Below are 24,707 nucleotides of genomic sequence, written 5' to 3' on the forward strand. Positions count from 1 at the left end.
TCCAGTAGGCAGATGGGTTCACCACACAGAGTACTACTCAAAGTTTTAGAGTTCAATGATATCTTATCAGATGAAGCCGATTGCTTTTATCCCTCTGAATGGAATATTGAGAATATCTAAGTCTATTTCTATCGAATCATCACATCTAGGCAATCAAGTCAAATCCACCGAGACAAGATCCGATGGGAAGAGCCGCGATGCGAGGCCCCGAGCCCAATAATCCGTGACCATGAGGGGCAAAAGAAAAGAAATAAAAAAGGGGAATATGCATGATGGATGGGATATATCAACTGTCCACTATGGGATCATAATGCCTAGGAAAGGCGAAAGGAGGGGAAGGCGAGGTATCACTTAAACGTGGGGCTTGGGCTCTTCACCAATTTCCGAGATGAACTTCTCGGCTTCGAGAGCAGCAATGCAGCCGGAACCTAAGACTCAGTTAGCAAAATTCTGCAAAAAAAAAAAGAAAAGAAAAGAAAAGAAAAATTATAGGGCTAATGTAGAACATACCGGCACTGGTGATAGCCTGGCGGTAGCGCTTGTCCTGGACGTCACCGCAAGCGAAAACCCCCTCGACACTGGTGAAGCTGGTACCGGGCTTGGTGATGATGTATCCATCCTCATCCAGGTCAAGTTGACCCTTGACCAGAGCGTTGGCTGGGTCGTGGCCAATAGCGTAGAAGAGACCGTTGGCTTCAACAACCTCCTCCTTGTCATCGGTAACATTCTTGACACGAAGGTGGGTCATGAGACCGTTGTCCTTGGCCTCACCAATCACCTCCGTGGCAACACAGTTGTAACGCACAGTGCACTTGGGGTGAGCGAGCAGACGCTCAGCCATGACCTTACTAGCACGGAGCTTGTTCTTGCGAACCAGGACAGTAACGTGGCTACCGTACTTGGCCAGGAACATAGCCTCCTCGGCCGCCGAGTCACCACCACCGATCACGTACAGAGGCTTGTTACGGAAGATAGGAACAGCACCGTCACACACGGCACAGGCACTGATGCCGTTCTGCCAGTACTTTTCCTCGCCGGGAAGGTTCAGACGGCGAGCGTTGGCACCGGTGGCGATGATGACGGCGTCGGCGGTGCGGGTAGGAGGGTCATTGGGGCCATCGCTCCACTCAGTCCACATCTTAAAAGGTCGCTGCGAAAGGTCGAGTTTTGAGATAGTCTCGGTGATGATCTCGGTGCCGAATCGCTCGGACTGCTGGCGCATGTTGACCATCAGCTCGGCGCCGCCGATGCCGTTGGGGAAACCGGGAAAGTTCTCGACGTCGGTGGTGGTAGTGAGCTGGCCACCAGCGGCAGTGCCGTTGGCGAGCATGCCCTCGTAGAGGACAGGCTGAAGCTCAGCACGCGACAGGTAGATCGCGGCAGTGTGGGCGCCCGGGCCGGAGCCGATAACTGGACTAATTGTCAGAAGACTGTCTGACGGCCAACTTTTCCCTGGCCGATCAACTTACTAACTACTTTGGAGTGGGCCATTCTGGCTTGGTTCAAGCAATTGACGCGCAGGGGCGTCGACAAGGGCTGCGAAAGGACGGAGGGGGAGGAGGGGCCTGTTGGTGGATTGAGGCGGCGGCAGCAGTGAATCCCAAAGACCGAAGGGCGGCGGGGAAACGTCGGATCGTGGAGGAAAACAGCTTGAAGGTGTTGGAAGGAGAGAGGATTAAATTGGGGAAGCGGGGGGGGTTATGAGATCGGAAATCCGTGAATAGCTCTCGCCGGCCAAGAATTATTCATTGGCAGCGCCGAGGCCCCTCGCTTTCTAAGCAGGACCCCACGTGAGCAGTCGAGACCGAACTCGCACTCCGTGGAATCACATCACCTACCGCGCCCGGAGCCCGGCACCGAAATGTGGCTCAATGGGGTCTCATTTCTGGGCAGAATCTGGGTGGAGCAGATTCTTTACCATTCTGAGGCTTAGTGAGGGGATCTGGAAGTCCTGGCCTCTTTTCTTTGCTTAACTAACTGACCTGGGGGCCATTCTTCGGCTTAGATAATGAAGAGTTGCCGCCTGAAATTTGGGGCTCGACAGTAAACGGGTGGAACCGCACTAAACCCTTCTTGGGCTATCAATCAGATACTAGAACCGTTTGCTTATCTGCCATTGCCAAGCACACAACCCGTGCCATGTGAAGATCCCCACTCGGGTACATACTGCCCCCAAGGTTGTATCTTGCACGTACTCGCAACCTGAAAATGTTATTGGCATTCACCAGAATATTCTCTAGAGAGTCAAGGGTGACTGACACCAAAAAACATCTCTGAAAGCATTGGCCTAGTTGACGTTCTGTACCCCATTTGTAGCCGAAGCTGGGAGATGTAAAGATGGTTTATTGATCTATCTATGGTTTGCTAGATGAGGGATTATGCACGTGACCAGCCGTCCTGGCTTGTGCGGTGACACCATTCTAAGGATTCGAAGGCAACCTTGGAATTATCGAGGAAAGCTATATCCACACCAGAGTCAGATAATGAAGCCGGCTTCAGTCAAAGAATGCTTTCGATTTGAGTCGTACCAAATGACACGACATTGAACGAACAATTGTATAACAAACCCAGATGCATCCTCTCCCTAATGCCAACAGGAAAGCCACGTGCGAAGTTAGGGCCATTACTAGCACGGACAGGCCTACCAAGGAAGAAGCACGCGACAAGTAGGGCAAGTATCGTTACGTGTAACCCATGGCGTAATGCAATGATCATGGAACCAGTGGCCACAAGGAAGAACGGTAACATGGCCCTCCAGGTCCACGGTTTCCATACACATGCTGCAAGGCAGGTCTTGGCTGTCCTGTGGCGCAGACTGAAGGATGTCCCAGAGTCGCATTCTGACCATCACAAGTGGGATTTACTCTCCTTGACTCTGGTTTCCATGACTGTGATATTGGTGGGGACTCTGGCTATGGCTCTAAATATGACTCTGGTTCTGGCAAGCGATTGGCCTCACAATATACGGAGCGGGTATTGGCGGCGGAGTAGGCAAGTTCCTGCCAAATTGAGACCTTGATCTCGAATCAGAGGAGATGTTGGCGCTGTGTTAGGAAGACAGTGATCCTTGTCGGGTGAAAGATGGTGGTATATTACTGTGCCCGCATAATGTACAGGACAGCCACCACAGCAATAGGTTTTCCGGACTTGCAGAACATCAGATCAAAAGTAGGAGTGGCGCGCACCATTTTCAGAGCTTGGGTTAGCTGTCACTCATACTTCGACAAGGGCTCTTTTCAGACTTGGGTCTTGACCAGCAGGTCCTCGACGACTTTATATCTGCATTACAGTGCTTGTAGACTCCAAGTAAAGCATATATGCGTCTTTCATGCGAGGCCACCACCATCATGGAGGGGTGATTCCCCATTCATCGATCAAGAGGTTTGCCCACCCTCGAATTTTACTGTGACTGAGTACAAGGTGCTATTGAGCCTTTGTGGGGAATGGATGACGCTGAGCTGGCTTTCTATGTGAGACACCAATATATCCACGGCATGTGACGCACAAAACTCTTAGTCACTAAAGCCTGAAACATACTTCAATGAGCTTAGGAGAGTCAAGAAGGCTCGGCGTCTCTCTGGAAACATAGGATACTTACAAGCCTCTTATCTCCAATACAGACAATGACAGACGTCGAAATTTAGAATTAAATTCTTGTTAAAGCCTAATTCAAATGCGCTAAAGGGCCTCAGGTTTTGTATCAAGCAGAAGTCTCAAATCGAGAGCCAGCGTAAATCGTAATAGTGTACATCAAATCATTCCAAACCACTTCTTCCGCGGCCGGACAGGTTCATATTCCTTCTCATCATAATCGTCTTCCTCGTCCTCAGGAGACGCGTCTACAACAGTATCTGGGGGAAGTCGCTGCGACACCTCCGTCCCCGACTCGTCGCTTCCATAGTCATAATGTTGCGACGTAGACGCAGCCGCATTCGCGCGGGTATTAACAGCAGTGTCATGGTCTTCGTAATCGTCAGATGCCTCCTCATCTTCTTCATCGCTGCCCGCAGCGTCCGCGTTCTTCTTTCGGCGCGGCACTCGGAGCCACTTGCGCCAGCCCTTGACCACCTGCATCGGGGGCGGGTCGTACTCGGTACCCTCATATTTGAGTGCGGGGACTAGCAGCTTATATGGAACTGTGATACCGGATGGGTCGTGCGGGCTGATTTCCATGTTTAGTGTGATGGCTAAGCCGCCTTCGAGATCAACGAAAGTGCCAACACCATCGTCGCCTTGCTTGGTCGATTTCCAGGTGGCTTTCTGGCTAAGGTTGGTTGGGCGGCGGTGGAACTGCCCCGGCTGTGGCTCTCCCTGTCCTGCACCTGGAAAGTAGCTATCGCTGCTCTCGTTGGGGCGGGAGATTGGAGGAGCGTCGACGCTGGAGCGTCGTTTGGGGAACCCGCTATCTCGGCCCATGCTCATGGTTCGCGTAGGTGGTGGACCCCGATTGGACAGTCGGCGGAAGATGCCAGGCTTACTGGCGGGAGGAGGTCCTCTATCGCCACGGCCTAGCGAGAGAGTCCGTTGGAGCACGTTGGGACGTGCCTCGGTGGGAGGGGTCATTTCTGAGTCTGGGGTCGCCGGGGGTGTGGTTCCTGGGAGATTCTCTCGGATAGAGCACCAGTTTCGGCGTGGGAGAAGACGCTTGTTATTGCGGGCCTTGCCATCGACGTCTTGGGTGAAGATGGGGATGATATCTTCGTCGGTATTAGAGTCCATGTGGTGAACAGTGTTGCGTTTGTTGAGCATGTCAGAGATCAAGTCTGTCTCTGGCGCGTCTGCAATGGCAGAGGATATGATATTGGGCATGTAACGGTAATCCTTGTCTTTGTTTATTTCCAGCTTGGGGTTGGAGTAGAACTGGCCGATGGCAGCCAAGTGAACATCGCCGCTATCAGACGTTAGTATCACTAAGTCTCCAGGGTACTGCACAGTCACCTACCTTAGAATAGTGACACGAATAGACTTCTCAGCTGCAAGATCTTGCAGATCCTCGATCAGGTAGGTTCGCTCAGCTTTAAGCTTCTTGCCAGCCCAGTGGTCATCGAAGACCTCAACTCCTTCGACTGTTCCAGATCGATTGGTGAGGCCCCCCAGCATACCCGCCTTACCAAGTGACTTGCGGCTATTCATGAAGTTTTTGAGCATTGGCTGGAAATAAGTTAGCAAATGACTGTCATCAGATCGTTGAGTACATACCACGCGAGGATAAGCAACCGGTACGCTGGAAAGGACAATAAGGTGCTTCGTTTCTCCCCTGTTGATTTCGTGATGGCATCGGTCCCAGATGAGGTCGCATGTTTCTTCGCTAAGAACCTCTTCGTTGGTGCGTTCGGTGCGACAGTCCAGTCCCAAGAGAATCATATCGTGGCCTAGCGACATGAACAAGTTGCGACTCCTTTGCCCGATATATGGACCGGGCTGGGCCCCCAGCACCCAGCTAGGCTCATCTGCTTCCGTCTCCTCAGGCACACTGTGATGCTGGAACAACAAATAATATTTGAAAGCGATTCTGCCCAAGCCTGAAATAACCATACTCTTCATGAAATCTTCATTGTACGAGCCGTAGCCTTCGAAGAGCTCATGATCGTTCCACATGTTGACCATGGGAATCTGCGAATTGGCAAGGGAGTAGAGGCCTTGTGAGAACCACGAGGCGTAGCGTTCCAAGTAGAAGTCTTCAAGCTCAGCACGGAACTCCGCTGTGAAAGATGTTCCGTATCGCTCAGCAGGATTCTTAATCTTGGTCCATTCACTGAAGAAGTGAGAGTCGGTAATGACAGAGTCGTTGAATATCTGGTCACCACCACCAATCATCACATGAAATGGACGAGTTTGGTGCTCATTCAAAACGTCACGCCAAAGTGGATCTGGTCCACAGAAAGCATTCGTGTCCACAGATGTGCCAAAGCCATTGCCAGTATGGTACATGATGTTCATTGGCTGGTTCTTCGCAGGCACCCAGAAGCCAAGGGCCGGCCCTTGGTTGATGCGATATGCAATGCGCTGCTGCGACCCGCTGAGGTCAATCTCCAGATTGAATCGCCAGAATGTGACATCTCTTGCAGAGTCGGCATAAAGGCGGACTCGGGGAGGTCTCGGTACAGCTCCGCTGTTTCTCCATCGACGGAATGGATGCGGTTAGAAGGGATGGGTTGCTTGGATCCATCGTTATCAATGATGCTTGGGGAAAGCTCATATATGCCATCATCGTTCTCGACCGCCGACAAGTCCAACTCTTCCTCGATGTAGTCGATTGGCTTGACATAAAGCGGCCTTCCATCACGTCCAACCTTCATGAGACCGGCAGTGGGGTCGATATACTCCGGTGCAAGTTGGACACCATCTTCCTTACTGATCTGTGCTGGGGGAGGAGGGAGAAGATTCATGGGTTGTGAGAACAACCGTAACGTAGGCGGAGTGGCATAGGAAGAGCGAGAATCTTTAGTGACGATCAGAATTGAGCCTCGCCAGGTTTCCTTCTCAATGGGGCCTGAGGCTCCGTCGGCTTGAGTCTTATTGATTCCCGTGTATCGTAGCAGTGGGCCGCAACGTAAGAAGAGCTTTGGTTGGAAGTTCTTGTGCTCAGTAATACCTAGTAGAGTTAGCATTGCTTGACGATAACACGGGGGATAGGGTCTTACCAGTTAGCTTTTGCGCCGGCGTTTTATAGTTCTTTGGCAAGGCCCGGCTCTTCCTTCGGTTGGACGTGCCGCCACCCTCCCACCAAGCCTTGCTCCGATCCATATCGATATGTTGGAAGTCAAAGTCCGCAACCTCGAGGTGTGCAACTGGTGCATTTTTCCACTCGAATATAGGTGGTGGTGTCGGAGGCGGCATATCAAATGAGACCGATTGGTTTTTCTTCGGTTTCGTATGTGACTCCACACTTCCGCGAGCTGCACGAGCCGCCGGAGGCGTTTCAAGCCTCTCATCACTACCGAGAATGGCGGCAGTCTTTGAAGGTGCTATCGCGATAGGAGCCGCAATCTGCACAGGCTTAGGAGGCCCTCGCTGGGAACCTGAGCGCGGGATCGGGGGGTTCCCGTCAGCTGGCCCAGGTTTGGCTAGACCACTCATGGTGACCGCTCTTCGATGGACGGTTTCTATCTTTGCAGTCTGTGGAACAACGGCTTCTGCACGCGCATACATTTCTTCTGGGCGGCGCATGTCTGGATTCTGGGGGGTTTAAGGAAGCGGCTCTGTTATGCCGGGCAGGTCCTGGCGGAGGTCGCGATCCTGGTCGAACGGCTCGCGGGGCGCCTTCAACAACAGCCTGCTTTCGAGTGCTACGAGGTATATCTTGAACGGGTTTGTTCTCAGGTTGTAGCTCTCGCTTGGTGCTGACGGCGGCAGCAGCGGTAGCCGCAGCGGCAACTGCCTGCTCTCGCTCTGCCTTTTGTCGAGCAATTCTTTCTCGGGCTCGCATCTCAGCCTCTTGGACCCGCGCACGCTTTTCTTCTTTTGTGATGCCATTGAGAGTGAATTCGAGCTTTTGCAAGGGAGATCGGTCTGATGCGAAATCCTTCCGCTGTGAAGTTGTTGATTGTGTGGTATTTGAGCGGCTTAGAGGCGATGCCACAGGAGCACTGTCTGCTGCTGGTGCCGCGGTTTGTTGCACAGGTTCGTCTGGCTTTAAAGGGAACGAATTTGGAGGAAGACCTCGCGGCGTGGTCGATTCATCATCCAATGTCGGAGAGGGGTCGAGCAAGTGCACATTGTATTTGGGATCATCAACCGGATATCTGCTAGCCTTGGCTGAGTACGATCGGTCTGGCCTACCAGAAGATTTGGCTGCCTTTGATCTGGCTGTTGGGTGCTGGTCTGAATCCTCCGCTCCGGTCAGGTTTTCATAGTTCATATCATCGTGAAAGTCCGGTCCGGCTTGGTCGCTGGTCTCTTGAGGATGCGAGGTACCATTGGCCGACTCCGATGGAGGATAAATCGCGGCGCTAGCCATTCTGTTTTATTTGAGGAGGACACGAATGATTCTCGCAGTTTAGGAACTGATTGAATTCGGATTCACGGATGCAAGCGTAGTCCCAACTAAAATGGCTTTAGTCAATACAATATCACAAGACCTCTCCTTGAGGCCGCGCGGTTTGCGGACGTGCCAAAGGTGGACAGAGCACAGGAAACTCACGATACGATTGAATCGACAGTGCCCAATGCCCGCCGCCTGCTCAGTACATCATCCGAGGCTAATGTGCGCAGATCTCCGTATGTGGCAGGAGAGTGTAATACAAGGAGCAGAAGGACGCAGAAAAATACAAGCGGGAATTGGCCCGAAAGCTTCGAAGAATGGAAGAAAAGAGGAAGGGGGAAAAGCAAGCAGAAAACGGAGCTGTCTATACATTAGAATAACCCGGTGGCTGGTGTGCCCAGCCTTCGCGCGGGGGCCTAACGCAGCCATTGGTGGGCACCGTCGCCGATCAATACGGACAATTAACGGTCAAGGGAGAGCATCTAAAGTCGCTTTTCGAATAGACATCGGATTGAAATTCACTATCGATCATACTGCTGTGGGTTTGACGTCCATCGAAGTATACAATGGAGCTGGAGAGACACAGGTTCTCCGCCGTTAGCACGGTTAAAACTGACTATACTAGCATTTGATCTGATCTTGCCTATGAGCCGTGAAACTCACGGTGGATCTGAATATAACTAGTTTCCCAGGATACTTCCCTATTGACGTCTGAAACTACATCAACATATATGCAAGGGTCGGACTAGGAGGTCCTTGCAGCCGTTTGCGACCGCAAGAACTGGGTGGAAACGAACAAAGAGAATTGAGAATTGAAGAAAGACGAGATTATGACTTCGGATGTTTCAATCTTAAGGCTGCCCTGCCACGAGGGCGTAGACCGCAATGATCATGCCTGGCAACAGTCGGAATGGTCGATACAGACGTACTTGTACATTGACGTGCTAGACGTACTCGTCCCCGTACCCAGCCCCGACCCACTAGCACCACTGGCAGGGGGCCATTTCTCTATTGGAAAACGTGGTCTTTGTCTTTTGAGGGCCTATTCGTCTCACATTGATTTTGGTCAGTGAACGGTGAGCAGCCTCAACTTAGCTTCAAACAGTAAATTGCAAGAACGCGCCCCCTAACGCAGCGTTCAAGTTCGAAGATTGGTCGATTCGGGACCCAAAGGATCCAAAAGCTTTCGTCCCGTGCAGTTCAAGGGCCGACGATCCTCCTATTCTCAAGAACTCTTCTTCTCCATCTACCCCCCCTACCCAATCCATTTTCCACGAGTCGGTGTATGAATAGTCTGGAACTGTTCATGGCAGTAACGTCCTGCTCCGACCGAGATTAGATCGCAAGATCGAACACTCCGACCTCCTTAAGCGCCATCCCGCCCGCCCAACATGCGTATCGCCGGCAGCATCGCCATCGCTCTGGGCTTCGCAGGTGCTGCTTCCGCAAGCCTTCATCCTCGCTCCCAAGAATCCCGCGACTTCTTCGCCCTACACCTCGATGCTGATACTTCCCCCGACCGGGTGGCCCAGGTCCTCGGTGCCCGCCACGAGGGCAAGATCGGAGAGCTTGCGGGCCACCATACATTTTCGCTGCCGCGCGAGAAGAGCTCCGATTTCAACGCTTTGCTAAAGGAACTCCAGTCTACCCGGAAACTACGCCGGCGATCCGGCCTCACAGCTCCACGAAATGCAGACCCCCTCGAGGGGATTCTGTGGTCACATAAGATCGCGCCTCCAAGGCAGCGGCTGGAAAAGCGGGCTCCTCCTTCCTCCTCATACATCGCCTCTCGATCGAATCCGTCTTTGTCAAGTAGAGTTGACCTGACGGCACAGAATGAGATCGCCACTGAGCTAGGCATTACCGATCCAATATTTAAGGACCAGTGGCATCTATATAATCCCTTACAACCGGGCTTCGATCTGAACGTGACAGGTGCTTGGTTGAATAATGTGACTGGCCAGGGTATTGCTGTGGCTGTTGTCGACGATGGGCTTGATATGGATAGCAAGGACCTAAAGCCTAACTACTTCCCTGAAGGTTCATGGGATTTCAACGAAGGTTCCGCCGAACCCCGTCCTCTGTTGCGTGATGATAAGCACGGTACGCGCTGCTGTGGCGAGATTGCTGCAGCGAAGAACGATGTTTGTGGAGTTGGAGTCGCGTACGACAGCAAAATTTCGGGAATCCGCATTCTTTCAAAACCAATCGATGACGTCGACGAAGCGAAGGCTATCAACTACGAATTCCAGAAGAATGACATTTACTCCTGCTCCTGGGGGCCGCCGGATGATGGCGCAACGATGGATGCTCCTGGCATCCTGATAAAGCGAGCCATGGTCAACGGTGTGCAGGAAGGCAGAGGAGGAAAGGGCTCCATCTTCGTATTTGCCGCCGGCAATGGTGCTGTGTACGGCGACAATTGCAACTTCGATGGGTATACAAACAGTATCTACAGCATCACGGTGGGTGCGATTGATCGCCTGGAGAACCACCCGACCTATTCGGAGTCCTGTTCGGCTCAGCTTGTCGTGGCTTACAGCAGTGGTTCTGGTGATGCAATCCACACAACTGACGTGGGCACGGACAAGTGTTTCTCAGCCCACGGCGGTACATCCGCTGCAGGCCCCCTCGCTGCAGGGGCCGTGGCCCTTGCACTGAGCGTTCGGCCTGAGCTGACCTGGCGCGACGTCCAATACCTGATGGTTGAGACTGCTGTGCCAGTGAACGTGGATGATGGCAGCTGGCAAGATCTTCCCTCTGGAAAGAAGTTCAGCCACGACTGGGGCTTCGGTAAAGTCGATGCTTCTTCACTTGTGGAGAAGGCTCTTACTTGGGAGATGGTGAAGCCCCAGGCGTGGTTCCATTCGCCGTGGTTGCGTGTGCACCGCAGTATCCCCCAGGGCGATAAAGGATTGCTCAGCCGTTACAAGATGACCCAGGACCAGCTCAAGAAGGCAAACCTTGCCAAGTTGGAACATGTGACTGTTACAATGAACATCAATCATGCTCGTCGAGGTGATCTCAGTGTAGATCTACGCAGCCCATCTGGGATTATCAGCGAACTCAGTGTTGCCCGGAAGTCTGACAACGCAAATATTGGCTACGTAGACTGGACTTTCATGTCTGTCGCTCACTGGTATGCATCAATTTCCTTATTCAGTGATGAATTACTAACGAATATTTAGGGGCGAATCGCCCGAGGGTGAGTGGGAAATCATTGTGAAAGATACCCAGGTCAACGAGTTCAACGGCGACTTCATTGACTGGAGGATCAATTTCTGGGGCGAAGCCATCGACGCTGCCAAAACGCACCTTCACCCATTACCCGACGAACATGATCATGATCATCCGTACGAGGATCCTCATGACATTGCCACTGTTAGCGTAGACCCTGGCCCAGTCAAGACCGGCGCGCCTGAGAACATTGATGACCACCATGACCGTCCTATCAACCAGAAGCCCACTAGCACGCCAAAGCCCACAGTGACGCAGCCCGGTGATGCTAGCAAGCCTACAGACGAAAACCCCACTGATGATGAGCTGGAGGTGGTCAATCCTTCTCCATCTACCACAATCAGCAACCCTCCAACTCCTAGCAGCAGTTCTGGCTCGGATTATCTGTCTTCTTACCTCCCCACGTTTGGTGCCTCCAAGCGCACTCAGATTTGGATATATGCCTCATTTGCGATGATCATCGTTTTCTTCATCGGTTTGGGTGTTTACTTCCAACTCCAGCGAATCAAGCGTCGTCGCACCAACCCCAATGACGACTACGAATTTGAGATGATCGAAGACGAAGAGGAGATGCAACCGATGACCGGAGGGACCGGCCGTACTCAGCGCCGCGGAGGCGAGCTTTACAATGCATTCGCTGGCGAAAGTGACGAGGAAATATTCAGTGATGATGGTCACGATGTGTACCATGACCGATTGGCTGATATCTCGGAGAAAGACAACGAGGATGATCCATCCCCTAACAGCGGTCTTTTGTCTGAAAAGCCATAAAGCCATTTGTTGTATTTGTTTGCATTGGGCTGGGCTGCGATTAGTGCTATCTAGGACTACGTATCGATCATACGGCATCTCCTATCCTCTTGGATTGTTAGGATAGGAAAAGTGGATGCCTGGAGTCTCTGTATATCAACCAATTTTTCACGACCAATAATATCGGGGTATTAGAGTGAACCAGTCGAACATCGCTTTCCGATGAGAAAAAGAGTCGGGCCAGCCTGTAGATCTACCTAGGAAAGACGTCCGGCAGTACATGTAGATAACACCGGATGCCTGCAACGCGATAAAAGACGATGACGACGGGGCCGCTCGGCTACTCCGCCTTGGGGATCGCCGATCATCTGAAACCCAGCTCAGCTCTCACTCCGCCACACCCCACTATTCTGTAGTTTCTTGTCACTACAAGCTTCTCTCTGACCTTGACCTGTCATCTACGGTGCCTTTAGCGTGAAGCACGCAGCTCATCTGCCGGGTGACAACCGGCTTACCGCTTCCCCGCCATGGAGCAACACGACGACTTCGACAATGTTTCCTGGAAGCACGACGCAGGAAGCGATGCCTCTCGGCCGACGACTTCCGGCACCGATGCGGAAGAGCAACATACACATGGTAACGATGCCAATGGCAAGCAGAGAATGAGCTCAGCCCATGAGGAACCCCAGGCTGGCCCGCTAGCCGACCCTATCGACCTGGCAGGCATCGGAGACGGCGTGCTCGAATGCACCGTCGACAGCCCTCTGAAGGAGAACGACGGAACAAAAGACGCATATATCTCTTACTTGGTGACAACACATGTGAGTGCCTTTGCGCCGGCTCCCTGTATCTCTCCAAAAATCGATAGGGATACGATTGTTGCAAGCCTGTGGCGTCAACATGGCACGAGGCCGGTAGCTTACCTAAATTTATAGACCGATTTCAAGTCATTTCAAAGTCCTGAAGTCAAAGTGCGTCGGCGCTTCACCGATTTCTACTTCCTTTACAAGACCCTTTACCGTGAATACCCAGCATCTGCCGTTCCGCCATTGCCAGACAAGCACAAGATGGAGTATGTGCGAGGAGACCGGTTCGGCTCGGAGTTCACTACCCGACGTGCTTGGTCACTGCACCGCTTCCTCAAGCGACTGACTCTACACCCTGTTCTACGAAGAGCGCCCCTTCTCACGATCTTCCTGGAATCGCCGGACTGGAATGCGCATATGCGATTACACACCACGCGCGGGTCAACCAATACGAGTTCCGACACTGCGTCGACCAAGATCTTCGATAACTTCACAGACACATTTGTTAATGCCTTTACAAAGGTGAATAAGCCGGACCGCCGGTTTATCGAAGTCAAAGAGAAGGCGGATAAACTGGATGAAGACCTGACTCATGTGGAGAAGACCGTGGCGCGGGTCGCGCGGCGTGAAACTGATCTGGAAAGCGATTACGCAGAGTTGGCAACGCAGTTTCGTAAGCTCGTCCCTCTAGAGCCAGCAGTCGAGGTACCATTACAGGTATTCGCAGCATCCGTTGAGGAAACTGCACGAGGTATGAAGGGTCTAAAGGATCATACCGACCAAAACTATCTTGGCTCCCTGCGCGACATGGAGGCGTACATCTCGTCTGTCAAATCCCTCTTGAAGACACGCGAGCAGAAACAGCTTGATTTTGAAGCCTTAGTCGAATACCGCAACAAAGCTGTCGCCGAGCGAGACTCGCTGACTGCTAATCCTGCCGCCTACTACGCCTCAAACCCGCTCACATCGTCTCCCGCCTCTTTTATCCGCTCGAAAATGGAGGACATGCGCGGTGTTGACCATGAGCAATCGCGACGGGAGCGCGTTCGCAAACTTGAACTGCGGATTGATGAACTTACCCGCGAGGTAGAAAACGCAAGGACAACGTCCGAGATGTTTGACGAGGAAGTTATGCGCGAAGTAGCCGATTTCGAGCGTATCAAGGCGGTCGAGTTCCGTGACTCGCTAGGTAACCTTGCAGAATCGCATGTCGGGTTTTACCAAGGCGTTCTGTCTACTTGGGAGCGGTTTATTGCCGAAATGGAGGGAGACCCCGAGTATGTACCGGAGGAGTCACTAACTCTGGGTGCTCGGTAGACCGGGGCATTTTTCTTTACAGGATGGGTTGGGTATAGCTGTTGTCTAATTTCCTTACGTAGCTTGTCATTACGAATCATACCCGAAATACTCCTAGCCTTCTACATAAGGTTGATATCAGGCAATAGTTGCTAGTACCATGGCACGTGCAAGCCCCATCTTTCAATTCGAATTTTTAATCTTCTTATGTTGTCATACATTCCAAACATTTGACTGGAAGAAAGACTTGTGATCGCAGAACGTCTCGTTTTATTTTGTTCCCATGGGGTTTGTAGTTGGTTACTTGTCGCTATTCGTATAAGCTATTGTCTGTTTGCTCTGTTTGCACCCGCGGCCCTCTTCCATTATCGTCCCATGTCCGCATGATGTCGATGCGACTTTCAAACACAATGCGTTCAATTCCAAGAGCCGCCATATTCCCGTATGTCTGCGCGTCGTGCAGACATGATGTCACCGCTGGACTACGTCGTCTCAGCACCAAAACTACTCAAAGCCCCGAGATCTACGACGTAGTCTGCGTCGGGGGCGGCCCGGCAGGTCTAGGATTGCTAGCTGCACTCCGTAAGTGATGCGCCTGGACTTAATACTGGAAATAGGAAATATCAGACTCTCACAGCTTGTAGGAGCCTCTCCCGTTACCTCTAAGCTCAAAGTCGCCCTGGTCGAAACACAAGATCTCCGCAAAGCCCGCGAGTGGAGCCTCGATTCGACCCAATATTCAAACCGAGTCAGCAGTTTGACCCCATCGACTGTTGAATTCCTACGAAGAATTGGTGCTTGGGAACACCTACAGCTTAATCGTGTACAGCCCTACCAGGAGATGCAAGTATGGGATGGTGAGACCGGGTCGCGAATATCCTTTGACTGGTCTTCGGAGACACCAGCTTTTGAGAACTTGCGCACTGTGGCTACCATGACAGAGAACTCAAATTTGATTCGCGGTTTGTTAGAGAGGATTGCTGCCTCTGGGGATGAGAATTTGACTCTTTTCTCCAATACCACCGTTGCCTCTATCGAAAATGGGTCGGATACCCAAGGCGATGGCCCAGATCTTTCGGCCTGGCCAGTCCTCTCAGTCAAGCCAGTGGGCCCAGCTGGAGAGACTCAGCCACCTTCACAGATTGCCGCAAGACTTCTCGTTGGCGCAGATGGGATCAACAGCCCTGTTCGAGCATTCGCGGACATTAGCACGCAAGGTTGGGATTACAACCGACATGGAGTCGTAGCCACCCTTGCCCTTGAGGATCTCGGTATCCCTTCAAACTCCCACACTGCTTACCAGCGGTTCCTCCCTGCTCTCGGAGGTCCCATTGCTCTGCTCCCGCTCCCCGACAACCACGCCACTTTGGTGTGGTCTACAACGCCCCAGAACGCTGCGTACCTCAAATCTCTCTCAATGCCAGCTTTCATTGCCATGGTCAACGCAGCTTTCAGACTGCCGATGGTCGATCTGAACTACATGATGGGAATAGACAAATCTACGTCGGAGCCGAGCACACACGAAGATGAGCTTAGCTGGCGCCTCCAGCACACGCCACTACCATCTCATATCCCGCGCAAAGCTATCGGTGTACAAGAGGGAACCGTCGCATCGTTCCCTCTGCGCTTCCGCCACGCTTCCCAGTATATCTCCCCTCGTGTTGCCCTTGTCGGAGATGCAGCGCACGTGATTCACCCGCTTGCTGGGCAGGGCTTAAACCTCGGCCTGGCGGACGTCGCTGCGCTGTCAAAGACGATCGAGTATGCGGTGAGTCATGGGATGGATATTGGCGATCTTTTGACTCTTGAGCGATACTCATCCGAACGCTATCTGCCCAATGCTAAGATTGGTGGTGCTTGTGACCTCTTGCATAAGCTGTATACGGTCCCTGGTCAAAACCCCATTGCCTGGGCACGGAGCTTTGGCCTGGACGTGATTGATAAACTTCCGTTCGTCAAGTCCTTCCTTATGAGGAACGCGGAGGGGTATTAGATTTGATAAAAAGCCCAGCTGGTCATGTATTGATACTGTACATTTAGTTTCATTTCGTTTGATTAAGGTAGAGACAAAATACCAGTCGTCTTCTCAAGCCATTACAGAGCGCCTGGTGGATTTGGTGGACCTAGTGGTCCCCGTAAACAAGATCCACATCCTGGGATCTGTTGACATAAGTATAGTTGTAGAAGCTAACCAGCATAAGTGTCGTATACAGCGAGAATAGAGTAATAAACCAGAGAGCAGAAGGGATCCGGGGGTAGAGTATACGGCCACCATCATTAGTATCCATTTCTCGGAATCCAATGGAACGATATAGTGCCTGTAGGCGCCGGTAAGGCCGAGGTAGGTCTCTAGCTGTTTTAGCGTTCGAGGGAATTTTAAGCTAGTAATGGCTTGGAGCTTATCGACCTTGGTCGTCATTCCCAGTGAGTCCACCTGTTGTCCAAGCAAGGTGATGTAGGGAAACCCGATGAATACCTTCGTGGGCTCTAGATAGATGTTAAACTCCTGTAGCTTCTGGAGCAATAGATGAAGGTGCTCGACATGAGCTTGGAGGTTGTCGGGCGCCGTGACTATATCATCGACGAAGACCCGACACCATTCACGGAACTCCTGTAGGATATTGTCCATGGCCCGTTGCACGTAGGTGACGGAGTTACAAAATCCCATTGTAGCCACTTGGAACACCTCTTGGCCGCGGTATGTAATCACCGCCATCTGTCCCACATCGTTTGGGTGTACTGGCCACTGGTAAAAGCACCTGGCGGCGTCGAATACGGACATGTATCGCTTACCCTGGGTGATAGCGATGATGTCGGCTTGGGTTGGCAGAGGTAGATATCCTTGACGACCAGCTTGTTCTGCGCCCGAAGGTCTATCACCACGCGACCGACACGCTGGCGGTTGCCATTGTCGTCGGTTTTTCCATTTCCATACGACAAACACTGGATATCCGCTTGGTGTATGCGACTCGGGCGCGTTTCAGCTTGCCGTCAGCTTGGAGCGAGTCGAAGAGCTTATCGATCTCTGCGCGGTCTCCTGTACCACATTCATAGATTTGTGGCTTTGGTACCTTGTCTTGCCATTCTCCCCAAAGTTACCAAATTGTCTTCCGTCAAGACAATACATCCCCAAAGTTAACATGAACACCAGGTGGAAGCTGGAACCCGGTGAAAGCTGCTACAGGCAGTCTGATCTCATTTGGAGTAGGTATAGACGATATATGGCTTTCAAATCGGACCGTAGGATTGAGACCGTCTCGAAAGATAGTCGGACTTTCAACTTCAAGTTAGGAGACGCTATTGCTGAAATGCATTGTCTACAAGTTGATGGTCGGGCCTCACTACTAGCATAGGAGGAAAACATAAATATCTTGAACCGTAGGAAGCAAGAATGGAGTTTCCTTTCTCCCGATAATCTTATATGTAAAAGGAACAACTGCATGAGAACATGACAGTGTTCACACAGGTCGTGTTCAGTACTTGACAGAAGATACAGGTTTACAATGTACCTTCAGTCGCCAGAAAGATGCAGTAGACCAAGCCACTTTGGGGCCAGGCCAGGCAGATGTGACCTGTAGAGTGGCACGGTCCTCCCTTCCAGGCTTCGCTTCGGAAATGTAAAGTTCATGCCAAGTTTAGCGCGAGCGGGCGAATGAGGGGTAGTGGGACAGTCGGCTGACAAAGACAAGGATCCCCGGATTTTAGCGATGATCTTCGTCTTCCTTCGCGATTACGAGCCCCGCATACTCTCTTCGCCCAAGGCTGCATTGCTCCAATGGCCTCAGAGTCTTGATGGTCTTGGAACATGGCCGCGGCACGGAATAAGGGGCGTGCCAGGAATGCAGAGCTCGAAAGCAGCGCTGCGATGTGTTCACACGAGGTATTCCTTGTTTGAATTGTGTTCGCCGAAGCTCGGAGTGCATCTTCGTTCCTAGCAAACGGAGAAGGTGAGCCCTGAATCTCTTCCCGCGAAGGCGGATTTTGCTAACTTCGACAGTAAATATCGCCAGGACCACTTGCAACCACTGCCACGACGCGACGAACCACAAAATGAGGAACCGGAGGCCTCCGCGTTGCAGCCCCCACGCTCGGAGAGTCCTGTTGAAGAAAGCACGAACTTTGACCGTATCGCTACTGCAACGATCTCCGGGTTTCCCGAGTGGGACATCAATCTACTATGCTCAATACCGACGCCCTCGCCCAACTCTCTGTCCGAAGAGTCACCACCTTTCCCGCACTACATCAAGCCGCTGCCTGGTAGTACTAGCCTTGAAACACTAGCTATACTGTCGTCGGAGGGGGTGTTTGAATTTCCTCCTATTGACTTAGTGCGAGAATACTTCAAAAGCTATGTGCGATGGATGTATCCCATGTGCCCGGTGGTCGATCTGAATTTTTGTCTCGAAGCTTTGACCAACCCCAAGAGCGGAAAGCAGATAAGTGTGCTTCTCTTCTACGCGATCATGCTAGCAGGGGCCGCATTCGTAGATGAAGCTCATTATCGGGCTTTGGAATTCGAGTCTCGTATTGCGGCTCGTCGTACGTTCTTTGCGCGTGCACAGGTTGGTTGCAAATGCTCATCATCGTCGGGCTTGGACTCGGACTAATTGCCGATAGACCCTTTTTCACGCAAAAGCTGAGGATGATAGATACGCTATCATTGAAGCTACAGTTATACTGGGTCATTGGTATGAGTATGATGATTCCCCAGAGGATACCTGGTTCTGGTCCTTTGTTTCCTTCGCCTTGGCCCAGTCATTAAAACCCGAGATTTTCGGTGACCAAAGCTCGGACAGGCACAGTCCACAGGAAGCGAAGACACTTCGGCATCGGAAGCAGATATTCTGGTGCGCCTTTTGCAAGCTTGTCCAATCGTCTATTGGGATGCGGCGGACCCCCCACCCCTTGCTGAAAGCGACTAATCTGCCACCACTCTTACTCGACGACCTGACTATTGACCTTGTACGACAGGAGACCCTTGATGCCCTCGGTGGGTGTGATTTTATGAGTAATGACCACTACGTACAGCTTAACAATGCTCTCCATACGCGCCATACCCTCCTGTGCTTGCTTTTGATTGAAATACTGTTTTCATTTTATAACGCCGGGGACAGCCCGGACAGAATAACAGGCCGAGCAAGTAGGCTCAAGCCTTCTAGTCCAGATTTTCCAACTATTCAGCAATTTGATGCAAAGTTGAAAGACTGGTTGGACAAGATACCAGACTGGCTAGCTTCCGACCTCTCTGGAGTGACCAATGACAGTGATGAGCACATAAGCGGGACTCTTGCCGTGCATATTGCCTACGTTCGGATGTTCTACTATCTGACCATTATAACACTTCATCGGATGCACGCTCAGGTTCAGAAATACCCAAAGAACCAGGGCGATAGTTTGGACTCTGTCGCTCTATCTCGATACAGAGCAGACATTGCAGCGGACAGTATTGCCCGAATGATTCCCCTTCTTGAAGAACGCGACCTCATAAAATATTTACCCCTTAGTGGAGTCACATCTCTGCTCAATACAGCCATGTACACCCTGCAGCGGTCCCCTACTGAAGATCACTTCTCGCAGATGCTGTCTTTGAGCAATGTGGAATCTTATGCCAAAGTATTGATATCGCTTACAGATGTTCACCTTGCTGCAAATTACTCCCTGTCTCTCCTGAACTTTACCCTGCAGAGAAGCGAGTTCGATTGGTGCCGTCCAAGCCTGGACTTTATAAGTGCTTACTTGCAAACCATCGAGGCTCCTGTTCCTGTACAGAACAGTTACTCACCGTCCAATTTACCGGATAACTCTCAGAGCTGATCCTGCTTCCCAGTTCCAGCAGACAAGCCTAGCACGTTCCAGCTTCCCTGGTGCTGGAACTACGAGGTTGCACCGATTGATGAAAAATTTCCCCGTTTGTCGGTGGAATGTTTGCATCCTTCACTGGAACAGCACTGGAAATGGTCTATTGACCGCACTTATTGCCCAGCGAGCAACTGTGCACATATGGTGGATCATGCTCACCGGGACAGCGTCTACTTCGATTACATAGTCATATTTTGATTCGTGTCTCGAGTGATAAGATTGCTTGGTGAAAGAGAATCAACCAAGTACAAGGAAACCGTAACTCCAAACGCCGGGGTCAACCATCATTGCGGCTTAAAGCTTCTCGGCGAGCTTCTGCCAATTGAAAAACAGATGGAGCAAAATGAACACTGAAATCATCATCTTCATCTACGACCGACTTTCAACTCCTTGTCTCCCGGTCCTTGTCAAACAACCCCCGCCGTCCCAATCTTGATTGTCAGCATCAAAGCCCAATTCTGGCATCAAAGCCCAATCTTGGCTCTACATGGAGGCTCGTCGCTATCGTCGCGTTATCCGCTGCCTGAAGATCCAGTCGCTATCAGCGTCGGTGTCACCGCCCTCCGGGTTGCTGATAGAATCAGCTGATGTAGACTCCCCTTCCTCCTGTCCTTCGGGCTACTTGTAAGGGATCTTCTTTGGCCAATTTCTGCCCTTTACCATCTCCTCACGGCTCTTTGGACTCCTATTCCTTCTGGCCGGCCTTCTTCGCAGCTTGCGTCTTACCATCTTTGATCTGCAACAAGCCAGCAACCGATTTATTGGATCGACCCTTGGCTGTGTCGCTAGAGAGTGGTATCCGTCGGCCTGTCTCAGACTTCGGTACTTCTTTCTGGACAGCCTTCTTCGCAGCTTGCGTCTTACGATCTTTGCTCTGCGATAGACCAGCAGGCAGAACTGGCACATCATCAACTTGGTCCTTTCCTGCATTGTTAGAGAATTTCTTCGAGCCGGCAATCGAACTAGCAAGAGGATCTTGGTCGCCGCTTGATGCTGCTTCGCTCTTTGATCCCCTTTGGACGGCCGGTCCTGAACCTTGCATCGCATGATCTTTGCTTTGCAACATGCTAGCAAACGGGTTATTGGATCGACTCTTGATTGTGTCAGTGGTAGGTTTATCCGTATCGCGGGCTTTATTCGTTGGCGGTGTTGTCTGGACAACCTGGCCGGCGTTTCGGGTGTCATCGTCTGTTCTATGTGATGAACCTCGATCCGGGACTAGAGCATTGGCCTGGTCAGCTGTATTAGGTTCTTCCCGAATAGCCTGACCAGTATCTCGCATCCCATAATCCTTGCTCTGTGACGAGCTAGCAGACGGAGCCGGAGCAACCTGGCCTTCTGCATTCCTCGGGAGTTTCTGATCCGCCAAGAAGTCCTCGATCAGATCTTTGGTCGTCCTCAAATTATGAATCATCGTGCTCATCTGACTCGGCATATAAACGAGGTTATCCACATCAATCGTGACGGCCCGGCCCTCGCGACTAATCCTAGGACCCTTGGGGGCCGGCGGCCTCCCAGGCTTCGAAATCGCCCCGTCGGCAACGCGCGTGGTACTGGGAACATGTGCACCCCTCGCAGCCGGTGCAGTCTGCTGCCCTGTCCGGAGCGTGCACTTCGTCGCCCCACCCGCAAACACACAGTTCATGCACGAGCCACGGAACTTGGTTATACCTCGAATCGTAACAGTCTTGCAAGAGGCAAATGGGCCCAGTCCCTTGTAGCAACGCTCACACGCCTCGCCGTCACCATCTGTAACTAGTGTCCCGATGCGCTGGCCCACTGCGGCGCGGAGACGGGTCGTCGTGTTGATAGGACGGTAGTGCGGCTCCCCGGCTTTCATGGTCCAGTCCACGTCTGGATCGGTGTCGTCGAGGGCGTCGAAGAAGGATCTCTCGTCAGGAGAGGGTACGTAGGGGTATTCGGGGTTGCCATTTCTGTCGACTCCTGGGGGGCAAGTCTCTTCTTCCACTGAGATACTCACGGGGTGGTGATTGGGGCTGTTGGACGGCCACCTTCCCTGATTTGCGAACTGGGGATGGTGAGGGTGTTCTTGTTCTTTTTCGTTGCCGGGGCGCTGCAGGTCGTATCAGCGCTCGTGCTCCTTCTAACTGTCTCTCCTTTTCCCTTTCCCCATCCCGTTCCCATTCATCTGCAATGGAAGGGGTAGGTGGCGATGTCGTTGCTGGTATTTGTGCCCACGGCGCCGCCGACGTTTGGGATGCTGTTGATGCTAGCGGTGAAGCTCTTTCTTGTGCCAGGGCTGTCTTTTTGGCGCCGTGCTGGTCTTTGTCCTTACCTCTGCCCCAGCCAAGTATACCTCCGGCAGTTGGAGACCCCTCGGCTGAGACAGCACGAGAAGGGCTAGGGATAGCCGGGGCAGGCGCCTTGTCCTGGGCCTGGGCTTGGGATCTGCCATGGGCTGTGCCTCTCTTAGGTCGATCTGTGGAAGAGCCTCTCTTCCTGAACATAAACATGCTGGTTCGGTTTTCAAAGTTTTTGGAATGGAAGGAGAAAGAGGCTTCAGGCGAAGATTGGCATTTTGCGGTCAACATCAGGGAGGTCTGGCGACTCTATATATGTATGCATCCGTTCAAGTTGACGAGAGCGACCTGTTTCTTTAGTTCGTTGTTTTGGCTGCGATGTTTTCTTTTGTTAGTCTCCTGTCGAATTCTTTCATGTCGAATTCTTTCAAGTCCATTCTGCCTTCGACTATACAGTGAAACATCGAGACAACCCCTAATCCGAGGATCTTTGACTCGACAAAGAGGTCCGAGGGCTGGGTAGGGCCAGGATAAAAGAATCTATTTCCGGAGCAGTGCAAAGACCATGAAATACATCTTTTCATGAAATCCGAGCGCCCGACTCGACCCGAAGAATGCCCATAAATTGGATCAATTTCCCAGGATTGAAACTTTGTTCTGGTGAAACTTTTCAGTTCAGGCAGGGCGCATATATGAAGTAAATTACGGACGTAAGAAACATACAAAGACCGGCCGAACCTGTAAAAAACGCGGCGATCCCATGCGGCTGTAATCTATTGCTGGTGGGCCGAGTCGGCCCGTAGAGTTTCTACCGAATGATGCCGCATTATGTCAGCAGGCCGGTCTGCCCAGGTGCCCACGGGTGGGTAAGCTGGCACAGCCTGGTCGATCAGGGACCCCTGTCATTCCGTTCACCCGGAGTACTTCACTAGATCCGGTAGTTGGTGTGTCCGCCCACCCCCCTTACCAAAAGACAAGAATGGAATAGTTCAGTTCAATGTTTGTAATGTCAGACCTCGCTTGTTTCCCATTTTGATTAATGCATATATGGTATAATAGTACAAAACGCCAGTAAAGACTCATTCCGCTTCGGGAGAAATAGGTTCAGGATCCTGCGGTGCCTGTGATAGTGCATCTGCTGCTAGAGCCTGGCATGTCTCGGTCATCTTTCGCAAGTCGCTTTGCAGATTGCCGTCGCGGTAAACTCCTGAACCCTTCAGCTGCTCTCCGAATTGTAGGATGGTTTGCTCCATCTGCTTAATTGTATCCTCCAACTTCTCCACCCGCGCTTTATTCTTAACGAGGGTTTCTCGCGCGCGGTAGCGGTAGGCTCGTTGGGCGATGCGGATTTGGGCGCGCCGTCGCTAGAAGAAACAGAATTCCATGTTAGTATGGCTAGTCTTTTTTTTTTGGTCTTTTTTTAATCATGTGATGGCATGCGCAATACCTCTTCTGGTTGATCGTCGAGAACCCCGTCCACGGCCATCCGTGGCCGTCCTCGCTTCTTTTGTGATTTAGTTTGGCTTACGGTGCTCGAGGCATCGCTTTTCCGAGATGACTTTGACTTAGACTGCGCCGGCTCTTCTTGTTCGGCAGATGAGCGGCTTTGCGCGGGTGTGAACTGGGTTCGCGCTGGGTGCTGCGGCTCTATGGTGTAGCCGCCCCATTTTTGCGTCTCGATGGGCTCGAAATCATGTGGCATTTCACGGTACATTGATTCTTGGAGAGGGTATGAAGAGGAGGAGAGAAGAGCTAGAAGCTCGGCGTTGGCCTGAGGGTTCATCATGGAAGAGTCGAAATGTTGTTCATGGAGGGAGTCGTTGATGCCAATTGGTGAGTGTTGAGGGGAAGGTTGCATTATGTGAGGATGGGCGTGCATTTGCTTTGGCGCAGCGGGCCATTGATAGTAACCGGCGTAGGGAAACATGATATTATTCTGGGTGCATGGTCTTGATGTGCGGCCAGTATAGAACTCAGCGGAGAGCAACGAATCTACGTCGGACTGGGTGGTGGAAGTAGAATCGCTAAATGAAGATGGTGAGCGGGATGCCATGGGGGGGGGAGGATAGTTTGAGTTGGAGAAGACGTGCGGCCCCGTCAGAGAGTTATATAAAGCAGCAATTCAAGAAGATCGGGCATGATCCACAAAAAAGAATGATCCAGGAGAGAAAGCGCCCACGCAACAACGTGGGGCCCCTGCCCAGATCTAGAGATTGTCCGCCTATCCAACCCCTACAATTAAGCTTTGTGTATTACTCTTACATACCGTACGGGACGTGCCACCCTGCCTGTGCGCACCGCCCACCCCCCCCCTAGCCGGTAATCTTCGCTCGATATACAGTACACTTCCTCGTCTCTACTCCGACCCTGACTGTGGGGAGTGACAGAAAACAGGTCTGGACAGCCTGTCAAAGTGGAACCGACCTGCGGGTAGTATTTGCCTCCCAATAGAATGCGCAGAATCTGCCACACGAAACAGCCACTGCCATGTGCCTCCGCATTGAGGGTGTACGG

General features: G+C 51.9%; 9 protein-coding genes across 9 annotated transcripts; 4 read left to right on the forward strand and 5 right to left on the reverse strand.

Moving 5' to 3' along the window:
- Window positions 1-351: 351 nt before the first annotated feature.
- On the reverse strand, window positions 352-1,491 carry trr1 (thioredoxin-disulfide reductase TRR1; the record flags this gene model as incomplete). Its single annotated transcript, XM_058479481.1, has 3 exons — window positions 352-428; window positions 511-1,410; window positions 1,470-1,491. 3 exons carry the CDS (start codon window positions 1,489-1,491, stop codon window positions 352-354), a joined length of 999 nt encoding a protein of 332 aa, XP_058326049.1.
- Window positions 1,492-3,750: 2,259 nt separating this feature from the next.
- Window positions 3,751-7,960, reverse strand: N7468_010187 (uncharacterized protein; the record flags this gene model as incomplete). The annotated part of the gene is made up of 6 exons (XM_058479482.1): window positions 3,751-4,891; window positions 4,943-5,151; window positions 5,200-6,061; window positions 6,088-6,595; window positions 6,645-7,179; window positions 7,250-7,960. 6 exons carry the CDS (start codon window positions 7,958-7,960, stop codon window positions 3,751-3,753), a joined length of 3,966 nt encoding a protein of 1,321 aa, XP_058326050.1.
- A 1,415-nt stretch (window positions 7,961-9,375) lies between these two features.
- kexB (kexin kexB) lies at window positions 9,376-11,992 on the forward strand (the record flags this gene model as incomplete). The annotated part of the gene is made up of 2 exons (XM_058479483.1): window positions 9,376-11,123; window positions 11,173-11,992. 2 exons carry the CDS (start codon window positions 9,376-9,378, stop codon window positions 11,990-11,992), a joined length of 2,568 nt encoding a protein of 855 aa, XP_058326051.1.
- A 506-nt stretch (window positions 11,993-12,498) lies between these two features.
- On the forward strand, window positions 12,499-14,094 carry N7468_010189 (sorting nexin-4; the record flags this gene model as incomplete). The annotated part of the gene is made up of 2 exons (XM_058479484.1): window positions 12,499-12,792; window positions 12,907-14,094. 2 exons carry the CDS (start codon window positions 12,499-12,501, stop codon window positions 14,092-14,094), a joined length of 1,482 nt encoding a protein of 493 aa, XP_058326052.1.
- A 389-nt stretch (window positions 14,095-14,483) lies between these two features.
- On the forward strand, window positions 14,484-16,066 carry N7468_010190 (putative ubiquinone biosynthesis monooxgenase (Coq6); the record flags this gene model as incomplete). Its single annotated transcript, XM_058479485.1, has 2 exons — window positions 14,484-14,655; window positions 14,718-16,066. 2 exons carry the CDS (start codon window positions 14,484-14,486, stop codon window positions 16,064-16,066), a joined length of 1,521 nt encoding a protein of 506 aa, XP_058326053.1.
- Window positions 16,067-16,196: 130 nt separating this feature from the next.
- Window positions 16,197-17,157, reverse strand: N7468_010191 (reverse transcriptase family protein; the record flags this gene model as incomplete). The annotated part of the gene is made up of 4 exons (XM_058479486.1): window positions 16,197-16,226; window positions 16,340-16,968; window positions 17,009-17,110; window positions 17,145-17,157. 4 exons carry the CDS (start codon window positions 17,155-17,157, stop codon window positions 16,197-16,199), a joined length of 774 nt encoding a protein of 257 aa, XP_058326054.1.
- A 914-nt stretch (window positions 17,158-18,071) lies between these two features.
- Window positions 18,072-19,887, forward strand: N7468_010192 (fungal specific transcription factor domain-containing protein; the record flags this gene model as incomplete). Its single annotated transcript, XM_058479487.1, has 2 exons — window positions 18,072-18,635; window positions 18,691-19,887. Coding segments are annotated over 2 exons (1,761 nt in total), but the record flags the coding sequence as incomplete, so codon positions are not given.
- Window positions 19,888-20,617: 730 nt separating this feature from the next.
- N7468_010193 (DUF3716 domain-containing protein) lies at window positions 20,618-22,077 on the reverse strand (the record flags this gene model as incomplete). The annotated part of the gene is made up of 2 exons (XM_058479488.1): window positions 20,618-21,866; window positions 21,914-22,077. 2 exons carry the CDS (start codon window positions 22,075-22,077, stop codon window positions 20,618-20,620), a joined length of 1,413 nt encoding a protein of 470 aa, XP_058326056.1.
- Window positions 22,078-23,272: 1,195 nt separating this feature from the next.
- Window positions 23,273-24,246, reverse strand: N7468_010194 (bZIP transcription factor; the record flags this gene model as incomplete). Its single annotated transcript, XM_058479489.1, has 2 exons — window positions 23,273-23,557; window positions 23,641-24,246. 2 exons carry the CDS (start codon window positions 24,244-24,246, stop codon window positions 23,273-23,275), a joined length of 891 nt encoding a protein of 296 aa, XP_058326057.1.
- Between the last annotated feature and the right edge of the window lie 461 nt (window positions 24,247-24,707).

This window comes from Penicillium chermesinum, assembly GCF_028974085.1.
Source record: "Penicillium chermesinum strain IBT 19713 chromosome Unknown utg000008l:1.0-1752722.0:1.0-1753981.0, whole genome shotgun sequence".
In the NCBI taxonomy this organism is placed as follows: Eukaryota; Fungi; Ascomycota; class Eurotiomycetes; order Eurotiales; family Aspergillaceae; genus Penicillium; species Penicillium chermesinum.